A 21,255-nucleotide genomic window follows, 5' to 3' on the forward strand; every position below is an offset into this window, starting at 1 on the left:
AATTAGCCGCTGGATTTATAAATTCACGTGGAATCCGTATCAATTATCGCGGCTGCGTGATTTATTTCGGTATTAGATCCGCATTAACGAGACGCGCCCAGCGCGTATACACGAATTCCTGGCGAAAGAGGAGGGAAAAAAGTCGCTGCACAGCTCGTAAACGGAATATCCGTTAATCGCACGGCGCTGCACACGGAGAACGATGTAATTCCTCGGCTCTATCTCTCCCGTAGATCATTACGCGATTAGCGCTGCTTGCCGCGCGCGCGGTTTACGAGACGCGATTTGACTACTGCCTCTATTATACCTCCTCCAGCGCGGTCGATCAGTGAAAGCCTCGCCCTCTGCTGAAAAACAGTCTTTTTTCACGGTCGATTTTAATTGCGAGTTCCGGAGGAGAGAACGAGAGCGATCGAGAGCCGATGAAGTCGTAAACGTATGTAGGTGACTGCGGAGTTTTATGGACCGAGCGTATGTCTTTGCCGGCGATCTTTTGTGTACGGTTGATTGCGTTGCGTAGGCGCTTTTTTCGCGGTCTTTTATACGAGCGTTTCGAGGATTGTTTGGGAGAAAGCGCCCGCGAGGAAAGTATTTTTCCCCGACGCTAAATAGTCGGAGACAACCTTCGACTCTCTAAAATCTGCTCGCTCTTGTAACGAATCGAGATGTTTCCTCCTCGCCGATGCGAAAATAACTGCGCGGAAGACAATGCGCACGCGCGCATACCTGCGCACGGAATATTCATCGCGGGAATTTCGTAATCACTCGGCGCAGCGCCGACAAAAGGATATTTTCGTGGCGCGCGGGGGTATATACGCAAGAGCATCGTGCAGCGGACAGAGAGTAATCGTGATAAAAGAAGAGTTTCGCGCTCGCTCGCCAAGATATCGCGATTAATAAATAACCGCGTCGAGCAGCCTGGCTCTCGCTCTCTTCTTTTTTATTAATGCCGAGGACTTTATTACAAGAAAAGGCAATTTGTAAAGTGTCCGGGCGCAACTCGCCACCCATCGAACTCGCCCACCGCAGCCGCCTCCCCCTCCTCCACACAGCACACGTCTTGTTCTTTGACTTGGTTCTCTCTCTCTCTCTCTCTCTCTCTCTCTCTCTCTCTCTCTCTCTCTCTCTCTCTATGCCCCCACTTCTCGTGAGCCCCGATGTGCATACCTGTTACATGCCTTCTTCCAGCACACACAATCTGCACCGAGTGCGCGAACCCGAGGGTGAAAAAGAGTGCGAGAGCAAGCAGCAGCCTTTATCTGGGTATAAATAGAATGGTATCGACAGCCCAGAGTCAGCCGGATTATTTATGGTCGGGCTTACGAGTCCCTCTCGCCAGGCCGCGAGAGAGAGAGAGAGAGAGAGAGAGAGTTTTTCGTGATGCATGGGCATCGTTTGCACTCTCCTCTCCGCTCCGTCTCGAGCCTGATGATACCGTTCGGCCTGACTCGTGCGCGATTTTTGATGCTGAATTTTAATCACCCCCAACGATGAACGAACGACGAGCTTTCGGGCTGGAGCTTTCGAGAAAAAACCTCGATAAATCAGCGAGCGAGATCTGGCAGTTCGATTTTTAAAAAAGTTCGAGCGTTTTATCTCTTGGGGGTATAAGTTGACTTTTTTTACAAGTTTCGGCTTACCAGTTGCTCCTTCGGCTTAAACTTTTAATAGTCTGTCATTCACTTCGAAGGTAAATAAAAAAAAAAGTTTCGAAAACGTCGTCGATGCTCGATGACGCGGTACGATCAGCTCTCGCACTTTTTTTCCAAGGGCAAATGCTGCTGCGTGGAAACTCCTGGGACGCGCACGAAAATAACTTGGCACAGGAGATTTCACCGTGTTCGCTGCTAGAATTCCTCCCTATAGAACCCTTTGTGCTGACACCTCCCCGAGCAGCCGATAAAAGACCAGATCTCTATTTCGTGTCTTCTTTTCTGTTCATGTCCTTCCGACCTGGCGACCAAAACTCGAAAACAAACTAAAACAAAACCTATCGGAAAAAAACTGAATAAAAACCAACATGGCGCACCTGACCACGAACCAACCAATCACCAACGTGTGTGTGCCTGTCGTCTGCTCCTCACCGCCAACTGCCACACACCACCGCCTAATGTGTGCCTCTCTGTCTCTGTGCGTTCGCGTGACCCCTTTTGCGGGCGCCTCGCAGGTGGCCACTTGGTATAGGGTACGTTTACACTTCACTAATAGCATGCACCAGTGGAAGCTGAGGCTTTCGAGTAGCTTGCATTATATGTGTGTACAAAGAGCTTTTAGCGCCGCTGCTTCTCTCTCTCTCTTGCTTGTCTGCTTGCTTGCTTGCTTGCTTGCTCGTCGTCGATGTTGCACGTGTGTACGGTGACGACCGCGAGAACACGATCTCGGCCTCTGTGCCCAACAACTGCTCCTCTTTCGGGATGATACGCGTTGTTGTTGTTATGTTGCTGGACGCCGTTGTGGCTGTGCCCAGCTGAGCGATGTGTTTTTAATGAGATTTTTCGGGACGTGTCTCGAGCGGATGAGAGAATTCGCGATGGCTCGAATTCGTGTAGATGCTTATCTGGCGAGCACACGAGGATGAAAGCTCGAGTAAAATTTACGCGGTGAATCGTGAAATTCGCCTGACGTATATGAAGGAGACTCGTGGTCATGTTGTACGGTAAGTGAGAAACGCTCTGCTTTTGCGGGCGACGATTTTTATTCGGGATTTCATCCTCCTGTGCTCCGATGTGAAAAGCGTCCACATGGATTTGGTTATGTGAAATACGTATTATATCGTACAGCGTTATTATTTGGTATCGATTCAGGAAAAATATGTAATTGCGTTCGTAATGGTTCTAGTATACGTCCGATAGAAGTAATTCTACCCATTAGACTCAACCGTATAATTGACCTAATAGATTGCATGCTTGCTTTTTATATTATTTTCAGAGCTTTGAATGGTTTACGTGTATATTTGTAGCTACAGCTTTGCGCTTCTGTATGTGAATGTGATCGTTAAGTAGTATGTGTATTTATGTTCTATAATATACCCATCCTCACCATTCTGTATCTTGGTATAATAATTATGATTTCTCCTCTAAAAAGTTATACAATCCTTAAGGAAATCATCTAATGTTTATAGCTTATCAAAAGTTTTTCTGTATTTTAATCAATACTAGCATCGATCGAAACGGCTGTAAGCCGTGAGATGAAAAAAAACTCGAGCACTCTCGCTCCGCGCAGAGTGTTTTCTCGCATTAGCTGATCAATTAACCTAACCTGACAAGACATGGCTCGGCTGTTTTTTCATTCAAAATTATTACCGTTGGGTGTACAGCAATCAAGCTTCTTTACGTCTATAATACAACAGATGAGTCAACAGGACATATGATTTAAATTCTTTTATATTTGTAATATCTATCAAGTAGACTTTGTAATAATTAAAGAATCGTATGTATATCTATAGCTATGACTGACTGAAAGTAAACAAAAAGAGAACCGGAGAAGCGAAAAATTAATTTTCAAACTTAATTATTTCACAAACGAGCAATTTTCTTAACAAAATAATATGGTAATTAGAAAGATCTTACGAAAATCTTTAAGATCGTATACTCGTACATAAACATCAACAGGAGATCGAATAAAATATATACAGAATTCGTAAAACGTAAATAGGTTATTTAGCAAATTCAAAATATAATAGGTCGCAGCGCGCTCCTGACGGCACAGTGTATAAAACTCATACTTGCCATCGGGGCGCTACCGCACCCCTTGATTTATACTTAAGCGAATTTCGAAATATATATTTAAAACTTGCGACCACGCTGACGAAAACAATTTAAAATAACCATCATTTTTCCGATAATCAGTCTAACCTTGCATCACAATGGATTACGCACCGTCGACCTTCTACACACATTCAACCTCGCGAGCGCGCGTCCCTCGAAAAAACCTAATTACCCGAGTTGCCGAGGGTACCTGACGCGCGCAGTTACGCAACTCCCCCGCGTTATGTTCAAACTGCGACGCTCATCCATAATAAAAGCCGGTGATTCAGCGTGAGACGAGATTTTCCGATCGGGTCACCCCTCGGAGAAAAAATTCAACGTTTTCTACACCTTCCTCCGCTTTTTGTCCATGCACGAACAGGCTAACCTGAATGCGTGCCTAAACGGCTCGGCGCAAGGCGATGACTTTCGTTTTCGTACTGTGTATATCGTATATAACATAGGCGCACGTGTGTCTCACGGTGGGTTGGGTGTAGCTATACACAGAGCGAGAGTCTAGTGGAAAATCTAGCCTACGGCCGATCGATTCCGGCGTCGCGTCGGGAGACTCTTTTTCTTCCTCTTCTCTCTCTTTTTCTTCTTTTTTGCCGCTGCTGTTTGCTCGTTGGCTTCGACGGACGACTTTATATAGACGCCGGTTCGGTGTGCACACGTTATTGCAAACAACCGGCCGCTGAATGAAAAACTTTATCGAGTCTGTTGTGCCGTGAAACGTGTCTCTCTTTATGAATAATTGGAATGGAGGCTTCCCAAAAAAAGCTCACGTCTCCCAACATAGCCGGCACCCTAAAAGCATCGCGGACGCATCACGTGTGCGCACGACTGCGTGCATAACGATCGATTCTCTCCGCTCTCTCTCTCTCTCTCTCTCTCTCTCTCTCTCTCTCTCTCTCTCTCTCTCTCTCTCTCTCTCTCTCTCTCTCTCGGCGCACGGAGACTGCGCTGCTGCCGCTGCGGAGGCGTGTTAAAACGCCACGCGCCTCATTCGTCATATGGCGCGCCGATAAAGCGGAAGACGCGTCGCACCGAGAGTATAGCAAAGAGAGCAAGCGAGAGAGAGGAGAGGAATCAAGACGTCGAGAGCCTACCTAGATTTCCAGGCCCCGAGATTACGATCGCGAGCCGAGCGAAGGGTTTATTATCGCGCCGGTGCGATATGTCTTTCGCGTCGGGCTTTATAGAAATGACGCGCTTGTGTTCTCGCGCGCTGCAGGTGAAGGAATGCCGCTGCGGCTTCATTTTTCGCCGCTCGGTGCGCTCTGTATGTACAGCCCGTGTTGTCCGTTGTTTTGGAATTCGTTTTTTGATCTTCTAGACATTGTATGCGTTGATTTTACTGGCTCTCGAGTCATAGAAAGCTTACAAATCCATGAAAATAGATGCTTGTACGCTTTCCCATTGTTGAAAACGACGCTAATTAGCCATTCCTCGCGGCGAAATAGAAAATGCGGTGCTGGCGAATTTAAATTCGCGTCGTTCGAAACCAATGTGTAGCAATTAACGTGCATGCGGCACACACGGCGCCGGGCGAATCTCCAAGATCGTCGCCCGCGTGAAAGCGCCGCGAGGAAAAAAAGTACAAGTAGTATGTGTTCGTTGAGTTACTGCTAATGGAGCTGACTAAAAATACAGATAAAGAGAACGAGTTTTTCTCTATCGCTCGTGTGGATTGTTGCGGTCAGGAAACTGACTTTTATTTCTTTATCTCGGATCTGGGCCTCGCGTGGATCGGGAGGCTCGGTGTTATACAAATTGAAATTGTTTTTTGCTTGTTAACTATTTCCTCCCTGCTAATGACTTATATATGCCGAGCATTTTCTCGTCGGTAGTGATTAATTGCGTTATATCGTACCACGTGCGATTACAGATGTTTTCGATGGAAATGACAAAAAAAACTTGAATTCGGTCGATTGTCGCCGAGAAATCCGGCGCATTTTTTTTATGTTACGTGGGAATGTCGAGGGAAAGTTTCGACTGAATTATTCACAACAATTAGACGCAGTAGTAAAAATGCACTCTATCGCGCAGTTAGAAGAAAGCTGAGCAGCGCTTAAACGAAATCGAGAGCCTTTTTTGAAGGCGAGTGAAAACAGGCCGCTTTTCCGTCGTGACATCTGTGAGATAAGCGACGGGTGAAATTTTAAACACACGTAGTGCCATCAATTAAATAAAAAAAAAGCTGTTTTAATTTCCCGGAATTTTTTATGCTCTCGAAACGCGACGGAATGTCAGTTTTATGCGCGCTTGGCGTTAGTTGCCAACACTTTCATTTTAATTAGAATTATTTATGAATCCCTGCTTTTCTAAAACTCGACGCGATACTCTTTTCTCGAGTAATCTTGAGTTACGGCTGGGAACGCGATAAACGTCGCGTAAAATACTTTCCGATGTGGGAATCTCAAATATTGATCGGCATTTGCATTTCTGAAAACAGCTCAATTTCAGATATGGAAATTTTTCGTGGCAGATGATTAAAACAGTAACAATGCTCAATTTTACTTTACTGGTTGCTTCAGGAATTTTCTCCATTTTCACGTCTTCATAACGGACCTCCTACAGAAAAAGCGAGCTTAAAAATCTCAATTTTCGCGAATCACGACAGCTCGCCAATAAAGCTCCGAAACGCGAACGAAAGTGAAATTTGACTTATTGAATGCGTCGAAGCGAAAAAACGCGGCGAGTATTATCAAACCACGATCAAAGGCCCCACGATAAATCGTCGCAGACTTCTTTTCTAGAAGAGAAAAAAAGCGCGATAATTAACAAGTCGTTCACTCGTTACGCGGCGCCCGAGGCGAAAGAGTGACGGGCGAGCGCCGAATCCGAGGATTTTTTGTCGGGGCACTTCTGGCGCCGGCGACTCGATTGCTCTCTCTTTTTCTCTTTCTCTCGTCGTTCTTCTCCTCGTCGCTTTTTTTCTCTTTCAATTTTTCACGCTCGAAACGTAATTTCGCTGCAGTGATTCGTGCGGACTGCGAAAAGCGCGCAATTTCTCGTCGTCGCCGGGCTGTGTATTATTGAGAGCAATTGACGCGCGAAGCGACGAAAAAACTGTTGTACACCCGTCTGGGAATGATGTTTGAAGTTTATAACACAATCGTTCGGTTTCTAATTTGCATGCTTTCGAAAATCGCCGTGAGACAAGCGGTAACGAGAAAAATGATTCTAAGAGCGTCGTAAACCATCCCACGCAGGCTCTTCCAGCGATCACTGTTGCATTATGCACACAACCGTACACTCCTCGGATTAACTTCCACAAGTTAAAAATTAATTGTGAAACCCGCGCTCATCGCGAGACTACAAAAACATATAAATTTCTCTGCGTACACGCTCGCGGCTATCGCACTATGCTCAGCCTTTTCGCTTTCACTCTCTTCCTATACAGCGTCCGCGCATCGCGGCAATGATAATTTTCCAGCGCAAAAAGGCCGTACAAACGCACCTGATGCTTCGCGTGCATCGAAACGCGATACGAAAGTTTCTCGGTACACGCATCTATGCTGGACGCGCGAAGGGCAGATGCCACCGGAATTCGTGAGACGCACGTCCGGCCCTCAACAGATGGGCGCACGCCCTCGCATGTGGCCGCAGAATAACGGGTCGTTTATGCAAATGAGCCGCAGGCGTAAGCTGCTAAGATGATACAGGCATAAGCGAGTTGTTGCGCAATGACAGGAAGCGATGCCACGGAGCTCTCGCGAAAGTGTCTTCGTTGTGACGGAGTTGAAGGAAAAATTTGAGCGCAAATTTAACTAGCGAACAGAAGTCATCAAATTAGAATAGGCTTCTCGAAAAAAAAATGACCCCAGCGCTGTATATAGACGTTCAAAAAAAGAGATCCGTGAAAGTCTGACGACAGTAGACGCGTAGGTCGACAAAAAACGTTATTAGCCCGCGGCAGCAGTAGCTTTGATATTTCGAGCGAGCGAGACAGTTATTCGGTACACATAAACCCGTAGATATATCGATGTCCCAGTGTAATTGAATATACAAACCGCGTGGGGCAGATCGAAATCGAAAATCGATATTTCACGCAGCGTCGGACTTTGGAGTATATGTCTCCTCTCGCTCGACGTTCTCTTATCTTTTAATTTCCGGTTTGTTTTCGAATGGGATGTGTATGCAGCTTGTCTATTAACAATGATTAATGGCAGCGGCTCGATGTTTCAATTAATTATCGTCATTTTTGTGTACACCTGCGCGATGCGATCGCTATCAAAATATTGAGCTCTTTGATTTACATTCGAAAACAATCCGCTCGTGTATACGAAGTAGCGTAAGTGGAGAAACTCGCATTACGATGTCAACCGAGTTTCGCGAGGATAATGACAGTAGTAAATGCGCCTCGAACAAGAGTTTCGCCAGAAACAATTTTTGGCTCTCGCGGCGCATAATCTGCCGCGCGCGTCTCTTGCGTCACCTGAAGCGTAACTAATCCTAGTGCGGAAAATATTCTCTTTAAAATAATCCGCGCCGAACTTTCTCCGCGCGTAAAAATGTTTTTACCGAAAAAAGTCTAGCGCAAGAAAATTCCTCTGTAAGCAGCATCGAAAAATGTATATGCGCGAATTCGCAAGCCCAGAATTAGCCTTTAAAACTCGCATACGCATTAGCGCGTCTCATTATTCGCGTAATTGCCGCTGCTCGCGCTCGAGCTGTGCTTTTTACGTGAATACGTGCGCACACTCTGTGTTGTTGGAGAGTCTGATACACCGGCAGCTTCCAATTACACGGTTTAAGGGAGAAAAAGCCATCGGTGTGCGCGGGCTTATGATATTCTCGCGTGTGTGCACCTGCAGGCTTGCGAAATTTTTCATTTCTTCGGCCGCTGCAGTGATAAAATCCCCGAGCGGCTCATTATGCGGGGTATCGGTTAAAATATTAGTCGTCGAGCTGCCGCGATTATTAGGCGAAATTATCGGACTCTCGCCAACGCGCTGTACACGCAGTTCTGTGCGCGAAGTTGCGACAGAGTTTTCGAAGGGCGAGTAACGAGAGAGGCGGTAAAGCAGTGGATTTTATTGCTCCAGGACAAAAAGACGAGATAATCTTTCTCTTTTTTTTTCGACGTGTCTTCGTTGGCGCTTGTTGCGGTCTAACGAGACGAGGCGACGTCCTGCGCCGCTATTTATTCTGTCCGCGGTGTCGTCGATATCAAGATGACTCAATCACGGTCGATTGGAGATCTCAGAATGACTGATTGGTATTCATCTTCTGAAATTTCACGACCATTATCAGAGAAATCGATATTCCAGAGAAAGCCTCAACGTCGTAAGTAAGTTTTAAGAGGGTTTGAGGAAGGAGCGAATAAATAGAAGCTCGTTGCATCTGATAGGAGCCGAGACCGCGAGAGGAGGGAAGTATTAATCCGAATGGCAAACAGTAAAAGGGAGAGAAGAGTCGAGTTTTAGTGCGTGCGGAAAGAAAGAGAGAAGGAGAGAAGCGGGAGATGAGAGAAGAAGAGGAGAGGCGAGACGAAGGAGAAGAAGAAGCTGGGACGAGTGATCCTATCGGAAGTAAAGGATGATCCGAGCTCGCGATCGTGTATCACAATGATCTTACGCCCACGCGAGAGTTTCATTCTCCGTAGTATCTCTCCGCTCTCTCGCTGTGTGCCTCCTCCTCCACTCGTCCCTTTCTCTCTTTTAACGTCATTTTCTCTCCTCGTCGAGCTTAGTCTTAATCTACCCCCCGAGATTTAAGAGCCGAGAGATGGAGGCCTAGCAACTTGTATTCAATCTATTTCCGCGGCGAAAATAGACTGCATTGACGCGACGACGATTCGTCAACGCAGCGCACGGGCCGATCGAAATTCCGAACACTCCACACCGCGTCGGATCCGAAAAGCTCATCATCGCGCGCAGCCACCCCACAAGCGAGAGAGAGAGAGAGAGAGCCGTGTACACATAATACCTCCATCTCTCTTAGCTCCGGCGAAGCGCTGAATTAAATCCGCGCGAGCGGATCGTTGCACTCGTGCGCTATTACCCGCTCTCGGTCTGGACGCTCTCGGTACAATGACCGCCGATGAAAACCTGCTCGCGGCCGTATACGCGAGCAAGAGCGAGAGAGAGAGAGAGAGAGAGCCACTCCGGAACTGGAGCTCCTCGCGCGTATCGCACACCCCGCGACGATTGAAATGTACCACGATCTCTCTCTCTCTCTCTCTCTCTCTCTCTCTCTCTCTCTCTTTCTCTCTCTCTCTCTCTCTCTCTCTCTCTCTCTTTCTCTCTCTCTCTCTCTCTCTCTCTCTCTCTTTGTGTGGCTCTTTTTTGCTGCCGCGCTTCCCGCCGAGCGGCTGTTGTCTGGCCGAGAGATCGGATGGGATATGTCGGGCCGCGAGTCGAGCTTCTTTTCCACTCGGCCGAGAGAAGAGCGTTGTTTGTTTAATTGCATTATTTAGATATACCGACGCTGCGCGCGTGTTATTCCCCAGCATAATACCACTCGGCTTGCTTTTGTTGCATGCGCGCGCGGCTACACGGGCGTGTGTTCTCTCTCGCTCTCGCTTCTCGGGGGAGGGCTTGAATTGATGCCACGCTATTGTCTTTGGAATATCTCCGGGAGGGAGATGATGTTGATTTTAGCTCCGATTCTACCTGCGAATAGGTAAATATTTGAGGGTCGGTTTTTTTAGCGTCACTCTGTTAACGTGTGTCTCTGTTTTACGATTCATAAACGACGTTCTCCAAACCGCTCCAAATGCGCCACTTTACGCGCATTGTGCAAAACGCGCACGCTTACGCAGCGTTTCCCTCTCGGAAAGAACTTAGCCGGCGATTGCGAGATCAGCGCTCATATTTTGCTGGGGCCGTGATTTACAGCGCGCCACAAAATTCGCGCTCCGAATTCGTCCCGCGTAAGATTTTGATGAATACCGAAGCGGGTTTGCTAAAATTCACCGTCAACAATAACGATCCAATTAATAACTTCATTAGGGCGCAAAGCTGGCGTCGAATTATCGCTGATCGCAAATTAAATTCCTAATGGAATCGCGTCCGCGCGTGGATATACCTGCCTGCAGCGTATAACTTTTGCGAAACTCGATGTTGTGCGCCCGGCGATGATTAGAGCGAGTTCAAGTGCGGTTCGCCTTTCACGTGCGCGCGATGCGGTGTGTGCGTCGAGAGGTGAGCAAAGCGCGGGATAAGTTTGTATTTTGCTACACCTAGAACGTCCGGATTTTTCCTTATAAAAAAACTAAACGGTACATTGTTACTCTTCGCTTATCATCAATAAAGGAAGAACAAAAAATAAAATTATCCGCGCCATACTCCAGTTCGTACTCTACCCATACGCCAATGCGCCCGCAAAGTAATACCTGCACGATAACAGCAAAAGCGCAGCGGCAGAGCACGACCCGAGCTCGATGGAAAAAAAAGAGTCGCGGCCAACAGCAGCAAAATATGGTCACGTCTGCTTGGTGCGCGCCGGGTTAATGCGACGATAATGACACGACTGCTGCGCCTGGCCTCTCTCGATAAAGCCAATACGCCGTTTTGAAATAATTTTACGGACACGTCGCGTGGATGCGATGGCGCAAAGTGGGGACAATATGCGCGTCGGACCGCAGTTCGCTGCAACGTGCACGTTCCGGTTGCGGCAAGACCTTTTTTCCCCCCGAGTTTAACGATTTTTTAGCGAACAGCGAAGGTCGCGTACCTTGAGACGAGGCTTTTACTTTTAGCTCGCTCGGGCATTGCGGATGATAAGAGGTTGGTTTTGCGTGGTTCGACTGAAATGCTCGCGTGCGGGGAAACGGCATAATTTTTTCGAACGGTTTGAGGTTTGCTAATCAACGTAATTGTTTTACCTGTTTTTCGTGGGGCTCTTAAAAATTTTAAGCGTGCAATAAATGACTCTCTCTTGATTGCTTTTATGACGCTCGCGAGTTTGTGATTATAAACATCTGCATACGGGCGTTCGTAAACGCTTCGCATCAAAACAATGCACACTCGCTCGAATTGAAACACGGTTTTCGCAATAAGCGTTTCGTCGAAACGCGGCTGCATAACCGCGTACGTCATCTGGAAAAAATGAATATTAAAATTATCAAAGCCTCATCCTCCTCGCCCAAAACGAGCGAAACCGCTACTCCGGCGAAATTCGCCCGATATTACACTCCTTATAAATTTTTCTTTAAATTCGCCGACTGTTCGCAAAAAAAAGGAGTCGAGTGTACCGGTATAGTCTATACACTCGGCCCTCCAAATAGGCCGACGAATGTCGTCGCGATTTTTCGTATTCATGAGTCTAGCACCGGGATCGCGAATCTTATGAATTTCAAGGATTTTCGTCTGAAGTGGAAAATCGATGCGCAGGAAAAGATAGAAGAGGAGTAGGACGGCCAGACCAGTTTTATACCGCGAGCTCCTTAATGAACTTTGCAGGGCGATTAGATCGGCGCACTGCACTCGAGGCTCGTTAGAGATATGCTCAATGAGCGACGGGAGATAGGGAAGGACCTTCCATTGATTTTCTCGGAAATTAACGTCGAGGAACTTTCATCAGGGAGTAATTTTCGGAAACTTTGACTGCGAGAGCGGATCTCATTCCGCGCCGAAATTCTCGTTAGGTAACATACGCGACATTGAGAGAAAACACATTCATCTCGGTCCCTCGAGTTTTCAAGAGCGCGTGGTTTGTAAGAGACGAAAATGATGATTGCGCTATCAGCGGGCTTATACTGTTCCCTCTTTCCCCCGTCCTACTTACGTCACGACTAGGCTGCCCCGGCGAAGGGGGTAATTTCGCGAAATTAAATAGGTGAGAGATAGTGTAATGCAGGAGAGTTTTACAGTCGCGCATAAATCTGTCCACTTTTCCGAGGCATCGCGCACAACTTCTCTCTCTTTTTTTGCCTCGACTACTACACTGTGTAATTATCGCGCGCGCGAGGAGCCAAATTCTTAATCATCGTTCGAGAGTCTTAAATTTTTAAACAGCCATTCGCATGCGCTCGTAACACACTCCGCTCTTATTTGGATTCAGAAAAAAAGCAACTAACGCAACTCTGCGAATACTTTCATCAAAGAACGCTGAAAAGCACCTCCACCTCTGGGATAAACAAAAGCGTCAGACCGTCGCCAGGCACTGCAGACCTATAAAAATCCTCTCTCCCTCGGCGGCAGCTTCCTCCCTGGCATCAGACAGCACAGCAGCACTGAGGCGAAAACTCGTAACTCCCGTCCTCATGCAAATGCCAAAGCCTTTTACTGTCGTTCGTTCTCTCTCTCTCTCTCTCTCTCTCTCTCTCTCTCTCTTGCGCGCGCAATTACGCATTGTACGCGCACTGCCACTGCCGCCGGTGGTCGCGTCCAAGACAGACGCCCGACGCTGAGAGAGAAGACGTAAAACACTATACGCACCATACGTGCGCAGCTCTTTCAATGGCGCGACTGTTCCGCGATTATTATTTGGGTCCAATTCAACTCCCCTATCGATGCTCAACAGACGAACGCATTGACGAGCCGATCCCACGCGTCTTCGGCGAAAAATCCGTTTTACGCCGAGCGTTTATCTTCGAAGATATCTATGGCAGCCGTAAAACTCGAATCATCGCAGCTCATTCGGCCTCCCTCTATCTCGGAGTTGATGGTTTCACTGAATCTACTTACGCGCGAATGCTTCTCGCGCTAAGCGAAAGAAGCGCGTATTACATAGGAGCGATTACTAGCAACGCGGCGATGCCTCTTCCTCTCGATCGCGCTAAGCGGCTACTTGAAGCTGTCCGTTAGGGCCTCAGCCCTAATAAGATAAGTGCCGCTGTTAAGCCTCGGCTCGATACGTGTGTATACTTGCGCATTTTCTGGTTCTTAGCTCAGGTATTGCTCAGCTCGAATTTGTAAGAATACGTCTGCTCCATCTCATTCGCGATGGCCTTGTTCGCACTAATCTCCGTCCGCGACTAATTGAGCCCAATGTTATGAATTAAGAGATTCGGTCATCGCGCTAAACTTCGCTCGACTTGTTTTTTTAGGCACAAGTGTTTGCGAGCGAAGTAAGGCGCTTTACGCAATGACTATGAGAAAATCCGCTGGGCTGCGAGGATTTTAGTATAAGGAGGAAATTCGCATGCGGCGTGAAAATGAATTGTGGGCAGGTGCGAAACTTCCAAGATTGGCGGGACGTGATTTATCTACTTTCGACATTGATTGAATTTTACGTAACTAATTTGCATATCGTTCTTCGAGAACTGCGCAGGTTTTGAAACAGCCACATTCCATCCGCTTGTTGTCGCAAAGAAACCTATATCCAGCAGAATCGCAGCTCTTTCCCTCCAGCCGCCATCGCCTAATCGAAAGCGATATTAATTTCGCGCGGCCAGGAGCAGCAGCAGCAGCTCGGGGGCTCGTCCGTCGCCGGCGCTGACTGCGCGTTATTAGCGGCTTCCTCCTTTTCTTCTCTCTCTCTCTCTCTCTCTCTCTCTCTCTCTCTCTCTCTCTCTCCTCTCTCTCTCTCTCTCTCTCCCGACGCGGCCCTAATAAATTATGCGTTGATACTCGCGCGCGCCCACGGCTCTCTCTCGGATCAGCTGTTGCGTGCGCGTATGACGTGAGCGCGCGCGGCGCGCATGGTTGCGGCCGGCGTGTGGCTTTGATTGTGCGCGCGCGAGGAAGAGTATTAATCGAGTCGTTCTTGCCAGATTTTTTCCTTCCTGAGCTGCGGCTGCCTTTTGTTACCGGGATGGATTCGTTTATTTCGATCGGAGTAATCGTGCTGGAATAACCGGCGAGCTGGCAGTAGCTCAATGCCGAGTAGTTTGGTTTTATTTTACCTTTAATAAACTGCGTTCGCCAGCGGCGGGAATTTCCTCGAACGCTGCAAAGTTTGATCTCCCGTCGCTGGTCGCGACGAGGATCGCTGGGAAACGCACACACGAAATTCGCACAAGGGCCGCAGCGCACCGCAGAGCCGCAGTCGATGGCCCAGCGGAGCACCCTTAATTACCGTCCTCGGCTAATTGCCACTCGCTCTCCCTCTCTGTACCCCGGCCGAACCTGTGGGCCAAAGGATTGGAATAGACTCCAGTGATTTTCAGAACGTTTCAAGCTACTCTCTCCAAAAGAGATAGACCCATTTTTCTATAACACAGAAGAGAGTGACTGGCAATTACGGGCGAAACGAAAGAAGACAGAGATGCGTCGCTCGTCGACTTTAATCAGCCGTTAACTGCGTCGTTAGTTCAGCCGACGCGATAATCGAACTGGAAATTACCAGCCTCTGCTTTTCCTCGCCGCTCTCACCCTCCCATCGACGGCCGTCGATGTCTCGCCGAAATTCCAATCACGAGCAGTAGGCGACACGCTGCAGAGGGAAAATCGTGCGGATATTGTGCGCATCGAGAAAACGAGGAAGAGGCGCGATGGAAAGGTCGGCGCAGAGGGGTGGGCTCTTCGCGGGAGAAAAGCCAGTGGCAGATAGGAGGATTCGGATAAACGGGGGGACGACGGGTAACGAGGAAAATCAAAGAGGCGCGCCCGCCGACTAGGCTGCAGGGGTTATTTTCCTTTGCCGGCAGATTGACGTTTGCCATGGAGATTATTCCTCGATCTTTCTCGCTGCGCCGCGGCGTTTTCATTAACCCGGCTGGCCAAGGCAGCAGAGGACGCAAACTCGCTTTTCATTAATAACAAACTACCCGATTTCTCGAAAGTATACACTGTAAACTACTCAGCCGGCACCGCAGGGTTTTTCTCTTTTCTAAAAGCACCGCAGTTTTCATCGAGCAGAGACAAAGCCGAGGATAGCGAACAAAGAAAGACGCGGAAGTGGCGCGCGGGCTAAAGTGAACTAATAATAAGTCTGTTCCGTTTCCTCCGAAGCTGCATCATCTCGCCTTTCGTCTTCGCTTTCGTTTTTCGGTTCCGCTGCGGGTGTCACTAGAGCGGCGAATGGAAAAAGTCAATTCTCCGTGGCGCGCCCGCGCGGATAAATCACAAAGAGATGGCGATTATCCCGCGGGGCACATCGCCGCGCGCTCGAAACTATAGTAATTGCTTTTTGTGGTTGAGCAGCGCTTGCGGCCCCGAAGACGCGCGATGTCCCTCGTCCTCTCCTCCTCTGTTCCGCTCCGGCCTCCGCTCGTCTCTCGTCCACATATGAAGACTTACTGCCGTCACTGCGGCTTTGTTTTGGCAAGTTTTACGAGCAGGCGGTCTAATGCCTTTTCGAAGAAAGGTGTCATGGGAACGATAGCGTGCGGTTGTTTGCAACTACGTGAAAACGGCTTGTTCTCAAAATTGCAACCTTGCTATGGTAGATTTCGTAAAAGCCGAGAGCCTGGAATTCGTATACGCAGTGGATATCTCAGAGCCGAACAAACGCCTGATCTAACGGTACACAAACAGGGGAGATGAGCGTCGGCAGCCCCATATTCGTAACGAGACGTCAAAGGGCTTTAGAACGAGGCAAAAAGTAGCAGCCAACTATATACGACGACAGCGGGAAAAGTCTCAGCTTGCTCAGCCGCGGACAAGAAACCCGCGCGCGATAATCCCTCGCTCCACGCGACACACGCACTCTCGCGCAAGAAGTAGAAGAACCGTTTCCCATTCATAACGTCATACACGCACACACACACACTCGCGCTCGGCCATTACGGAATTACATAAGCGCGCAGCCCATTAAGCCGTTCTCGCGAGCAAATAAAAGGAGCGAATTCCTCTTCTCTCTTGCGCTCGCGAAAGGAGGTTCGGACATTGACGGCTGTAGCGGCGGCGAGGGGACGGACGGGTGTTAATGATCGCCGACCGGAATTTCGAGCGTATCCTCTTGCTCGGTGTGTATAAGGAAACCCGATTTCGCGTCGTCTTCTGCGACTGTAGCTCGTTTTTCCGAGTAGCAGCCGTGTGATTTTTCAGTCCAAGTCGCTCTATTTATGCCGCACGTGCGTTTCCTTAGTATCGGTCCAGTTACCGTAGATCGTGACGAGCCGCGGAGACGTGACGAAGAACTGCTAATTGCGTGTTTTCGATTCAGCGCGGACGGGTGCGAAAATTGACGGTTAAACGGCTCGGAATAGAGGCTTCTTTGCTTATTTTCCTGGGAAGCTCGCCAGGAGCTTCTTCTTGCGGGAATTAAGGCGAGATGAATGTCGCAATTTTCGAGGCGAACGACTATTGCGGCAAAAAGTTACCGAACGCAGCTCTGGACGAGGGAACTTTTTTCCGCGCGAACGAGAAAAGCTGCGATAGTTGGTTTTGGGAGCGATGTCGCAGGTGCGCTGACCCCGATCGAACTTGCTGACAAGTTGCTAACATCGTGCTACTATGGCTCGAGCCGGAAATTTATCGGCAATTTATCGACAGGGTTATTGCTAAATGGCTTGCTGTACAGCGGATCGCCAAAAATGTTTTTCCGTGTCACCGAGTGCAGCACAGCCGACGAGCAGAAATGTGGAACGAGCTGCGGTATTTCGCCACTGCGCCGCGTACCCGTTTCGGTATCGGCGAATTCTTCGGCAGAAGATAATGAAATCTTGAAATACAGCCATACGGATGCAATTACAGCTTCGCTTCTCTCTCCGGAAAAGAGAAATAATCTTTCAAGGCTCCTCCATACTCCCTCAGCTATATCCGGAGTCCTTGAATCGATTCTTCGATTCCGCGAATTGTGTGTGTGTACGTGTGTCGTTTCTCGCTTGCGCGCGCACGACTTGACCGAACAATGGACAGTTCCTCCGATCATGTCTCAGAGGAGAGTGTGTATACGTGTAGGGAAAGTCACTCGTGTTTGTGTTTATGTGGATATCCAGGGGGTTATCCGGAGGCTGGAAGGGGAGAGGCACACGATTTCAGAGATGCTACTGCGGCTCCCGGAAGAATGGAACAGGCGTTTGGTATGGCAGAGGTTGCTGAACTCGGCAGAGAGAGAGAGAGAGAGAGAGAGAGAGAGAGAGAGAGAGAGAGAGAGAGAGAGAGACTCTGTTTTGTTTGAAGAAGAAAAGTAACAGCGATAGAGAGATGAGATTTTACTCGATCTAGTGCAAGTTTGCGGCGGAGGAAGAAGTAGAAAAGTTGGAAACTGGTTCGAAAACGGGTTTTCATTTCACTCGAGAAGACTATCCGCAAAAGTGCCGAGTGATAAAACAAAGTGTCTTCCGATCGCGGAGATCTGATTTCTGACGTCAATCACAACACATCCCACAGCGTCGGCTTCTTCGAATCCGTTGCGAAATCTTAGCGCGTACACTGCTGCTTCTAATTCGGATGATAACACTCTTACTGCATCGTTGCATCCTCGAATTATTTCATGAGAGCTACTTGAGGCCCATCAGCGTAAATACAGTTTTAAGGCACTTTCGTCGACGCTCACAGCCAGACGGAGCACAGCAGTTCATCCGGTAAAAGTAATACCGCGTAGTCAATGAAACTCGCGTTGAGAGCGCTCGCAGCAACCCCCAGTCTTCATTACGAAGTTATAATGCATGTATACATAGACAGTCGGTGGATTTCGTAAGGCCATTCGGGAGGGAGTCGCGAGCTCGCTTTCCGACTCTCGGCAAAACTATCAAACTGTAATAAGGGAAGGAGTGCCTGCTGGAAGCCAGAGAACGTAACAGTCGGGGCGAAATATTGAATTCGAGTTGGCCATCTTGTTATTACGAACTTTCCGTCTGCTGCTGCTGCCTCCGGTCGAAATGGGCGGAGACGCGGATACGAAAGAGGACAAAAGGGGAAAGCGATGTCGAATGGAGATGGAGACAGGATTGTCTTTTGATTCCGCGAGAATGATCCATTGTGAAAGTGTCGTGTACACAGCGCGTTGCGTTTGAAATGGGTCCATATAAACGCAAAGATAATTTACGACGCATGGAACTGCGACTAAAGAGTTAATGTACTGTTTTCGCCGCCCGCGCAGAATTATATCATTCTGGAGCACTAAACGCACATTTGTTAGCAATTCAAATCGCGCTCCTGTGATTTTCCGCGAGCTGGAAGAAAGCTATGGGTTTCGGGTAATTGATTTTAACGATTGGCATACATGTTTATTGAACAGCTGAGCGGGAGTTACGCGAGCGAGTGGGCGGTCGCCGCTGGTTATAGGTGCGAACTTTCAGCGCCGTAAAAAGCGTAAATCTGCATAGCGCGTTTCTCAATGACTCGTTTATAATTCAACTAATTTTATCATACGGCGTATACTTAGCGTCAACTGCGTCGAGAATCCAATTCTAGCCGGCCCCGAAACTCTCATCCGCTTCCAAACAAACTCCGAAAAAAGAAAGCCCATAAAGCCACTCCCATTAGCCCCGCGCTGCCTTGAACTGCGCGCACTTGACTCTCCCGGAAAAAGAGAAGCGAGCAGTTCTGAAAATAAGTTTTCTCTCTGCAAATGTCGCGATGCCTCGCGGATGACGAATGACGCGGCCGCTTATTTTCAGCGTACGCAGAACTCCCCGCAATTTCGCCGCGCGAAACCTTGAACCTTGAACTCTCTTTCGCGGAGGCGGTTCCGAATTTCTCGCTTTCTCCGTGCCGTAGGTCGTGATGCATGATGATGGGAAAGAGCAAAGACACGGGGTTATTTTTACGCACTTAATGCTGTTTGATCTTTTTCCTCCGCGGGACTGTAGCGCTCGATGTTGCAGAGGAGATTCTATTTACGAGAGAGAGAGAGAGAGAGAGAGAGAGAGAGAGAGAGAGAGAGAGACCGCAAACTCGTTTACACTTCTCGAAACAAAGTCCGACGGATACGTGTGCTATAGTGTACACTCGCGCTTCCCCTGAATAACAGATGAAGCAATAACGCACACTTGAAAATTAACCACATACGCGAGAGGCGAAAACAACCCAACAACAACAACAACAACAACAAACTTGGAAATCAACTCATCGCGCATCGACTGCATAAACCATCGCGAGCGAGAGAGCGAGAACAACATCTCTCGTACATAACGTGCATGCACACAACGCATCAGCCTCGCGCGAGAGCGCGCGTTTATTGACACTAAAACAGCACGTGGCCGCTCGGCGCACATTAGCCATGCAAATGATATAGCGCGCGCGTTCTCTCTCGAGCAGCGTCGGAGCAGCGCCGCGAAAAAACACACACGCGAGCGGATGATTTTCCGAGAGCATCCATCTATCCGCGCCTCAGGATGGGAATTCGAGGCCTGAGGGGGCTACCGCGTGCGTGTCTGCATCGTTATGTAAGAAGATACATCGTCGGTCAAAAGTTTGCTCGGCGAGGTTCGAAAATTTTTCAAGCGCTCTACAGCGGGTAGCGAGCGAAGCTAAGAGAGTCGCGGTAATCAAACGGCTCTTACTTGGCGAAACACCGCGCGCGCTCTCAATCATTGTGTTTAGGAGGAAAGAGGTCGTTTCAGCGAGTACTTTCTCATACCACGAAAGGAAAACGCGTCTATAAAAAAAATTAACTTCGTTTCATCCAAAACTTTTGCTCGTCAGTGTATCCGCTGCGGGGCTCCGGCGCAAGAGATATTTGCGCACATATCGTCGATTCCAGAGCTTACACCGGAGAGAGCCGGCGGTAAAGTACACGCCCGCCTGGCGCATACCTCATCCTCGCGTTTCTCGGCCCGCCGGAGGCTCCTTTCCGCTTTTCTCGAAGACGCCGCCGCCGCGCGAATTTCGCGGAATCCTCCGGGGCACGAATCCAGCTCTCGAACGACACAAAAGCTCGCGCGCAGCAGCAGCATCGTCAACAAGGAGGAAAAGTCAACGCACTCGCAGCTCGCGTGCAGAGCAGTCCCGGCGATAATGACCTTATTATTCCGTATGCCCACATCACCCTCTCGCTCTGCTGGCGAGTATTGCGTGAACGTGCGGAAACGCAGGTTCACGGAATATATGATTATCCGCTCGCTCGGGCGCGCGCGCGCGTGCGGTGGCAGAGAGCCGCCGATGCTATGGTTCCGGCTCTCTCGGGCCGCGGAATTCGCTGCCGGCAGCTTTCGCGCCGATAAGGCGCCGCCACCGCCGCCGACGCGGAGATAGAGATGTAATCGTCGGGGGTGTACCGTTTGTTCGGCCTTGGGCGAGCGTCGGGCATTTTTACAGGCTGCAGATCTCGGAAATGCCTCGTGTGCAGAGAGAGGATCTCTTTTCTCTTTGGCGTACGATTTTTCAATAGGCGGTGGTAAAATTTCAGTCTTCGGTTACGCGTTTCGCTGTTTGAATAAAATAGGATTTTCAAGTATAAGGGGTAGTGTCTTCATGTTCAGGATTCCGCTGTATCTGAAATATACTGCAAGTAAAAGCGACAAACTTCGCGACATTCGAAATCCGAAAGAATATTACACGGTGCCAGTCGAGTTTTATTTCCATCGCAGAGGAAGACTCGAATAAAATAGCGAAGGAGCAACATTCCGCGATCGCAGAGGCGAGCCGAGAGCTTTCCGCAAAAAAAGCTCCTTGTGACGAGCTTCGCTATACGGCGCGCGCATCTACCTGTATTACCCGGACACTTCCCTCTCTCGCCTCGGCGTAGTAGTCTCGCCTTTTCCCCTGCATAACACACTGCAGCC

At 48.8% G+C, this 21,255-nt stretch overlaps 1 protein-coding gene across 17 annotated transcripts in view; it reads left to right on the forward strand.

The window, feature by feature from the left end:
• Positions 1-21,255, forward strand: part of LOC100120757 (SH3 and multiple ankyrin repeat domains protein 3) — a 186,686-nt gene that overhangs the window by 129,564 nt on the left and 35,867 nt on the right. For 9 of the 17 annotated variants that reach the window (XM_031926255.2, XM_032598098.1, XM_031926254.2 and 6 more), the window contains one exon: positions 2,166-2,185. The exons of 6 other annotated variants lie outside the window; for them this stretch is intronic. In XM_031926255.2, the coding sequence (XP_031782115.1) occupies positions 2,166-2,185 (20 nt within the window). The remainder of the gene's footprint in view (positions 1-2,165; positions 2,186-21,255) is intronic. 2 more of the 17 variants (XM_016984422.3, XM_032598105.1) reach the window with 1 other exon arrangement.

The sequence above is a fragment of the Nasonia vitripennis genome, chromosome 3, assembly GCF_009193385.2.
Source record: "Nasonia vitripennis strain AsymCx chromosome 3, Nvit_psr_1.1, whole genome shotgun sequence".
Lineage (NCBI taxonomy): Eukaryota > Metazoa > Arthropoda > Insecta > Hymenoptera > Pteromalidae > Nasonia > Nasonia vitripennis.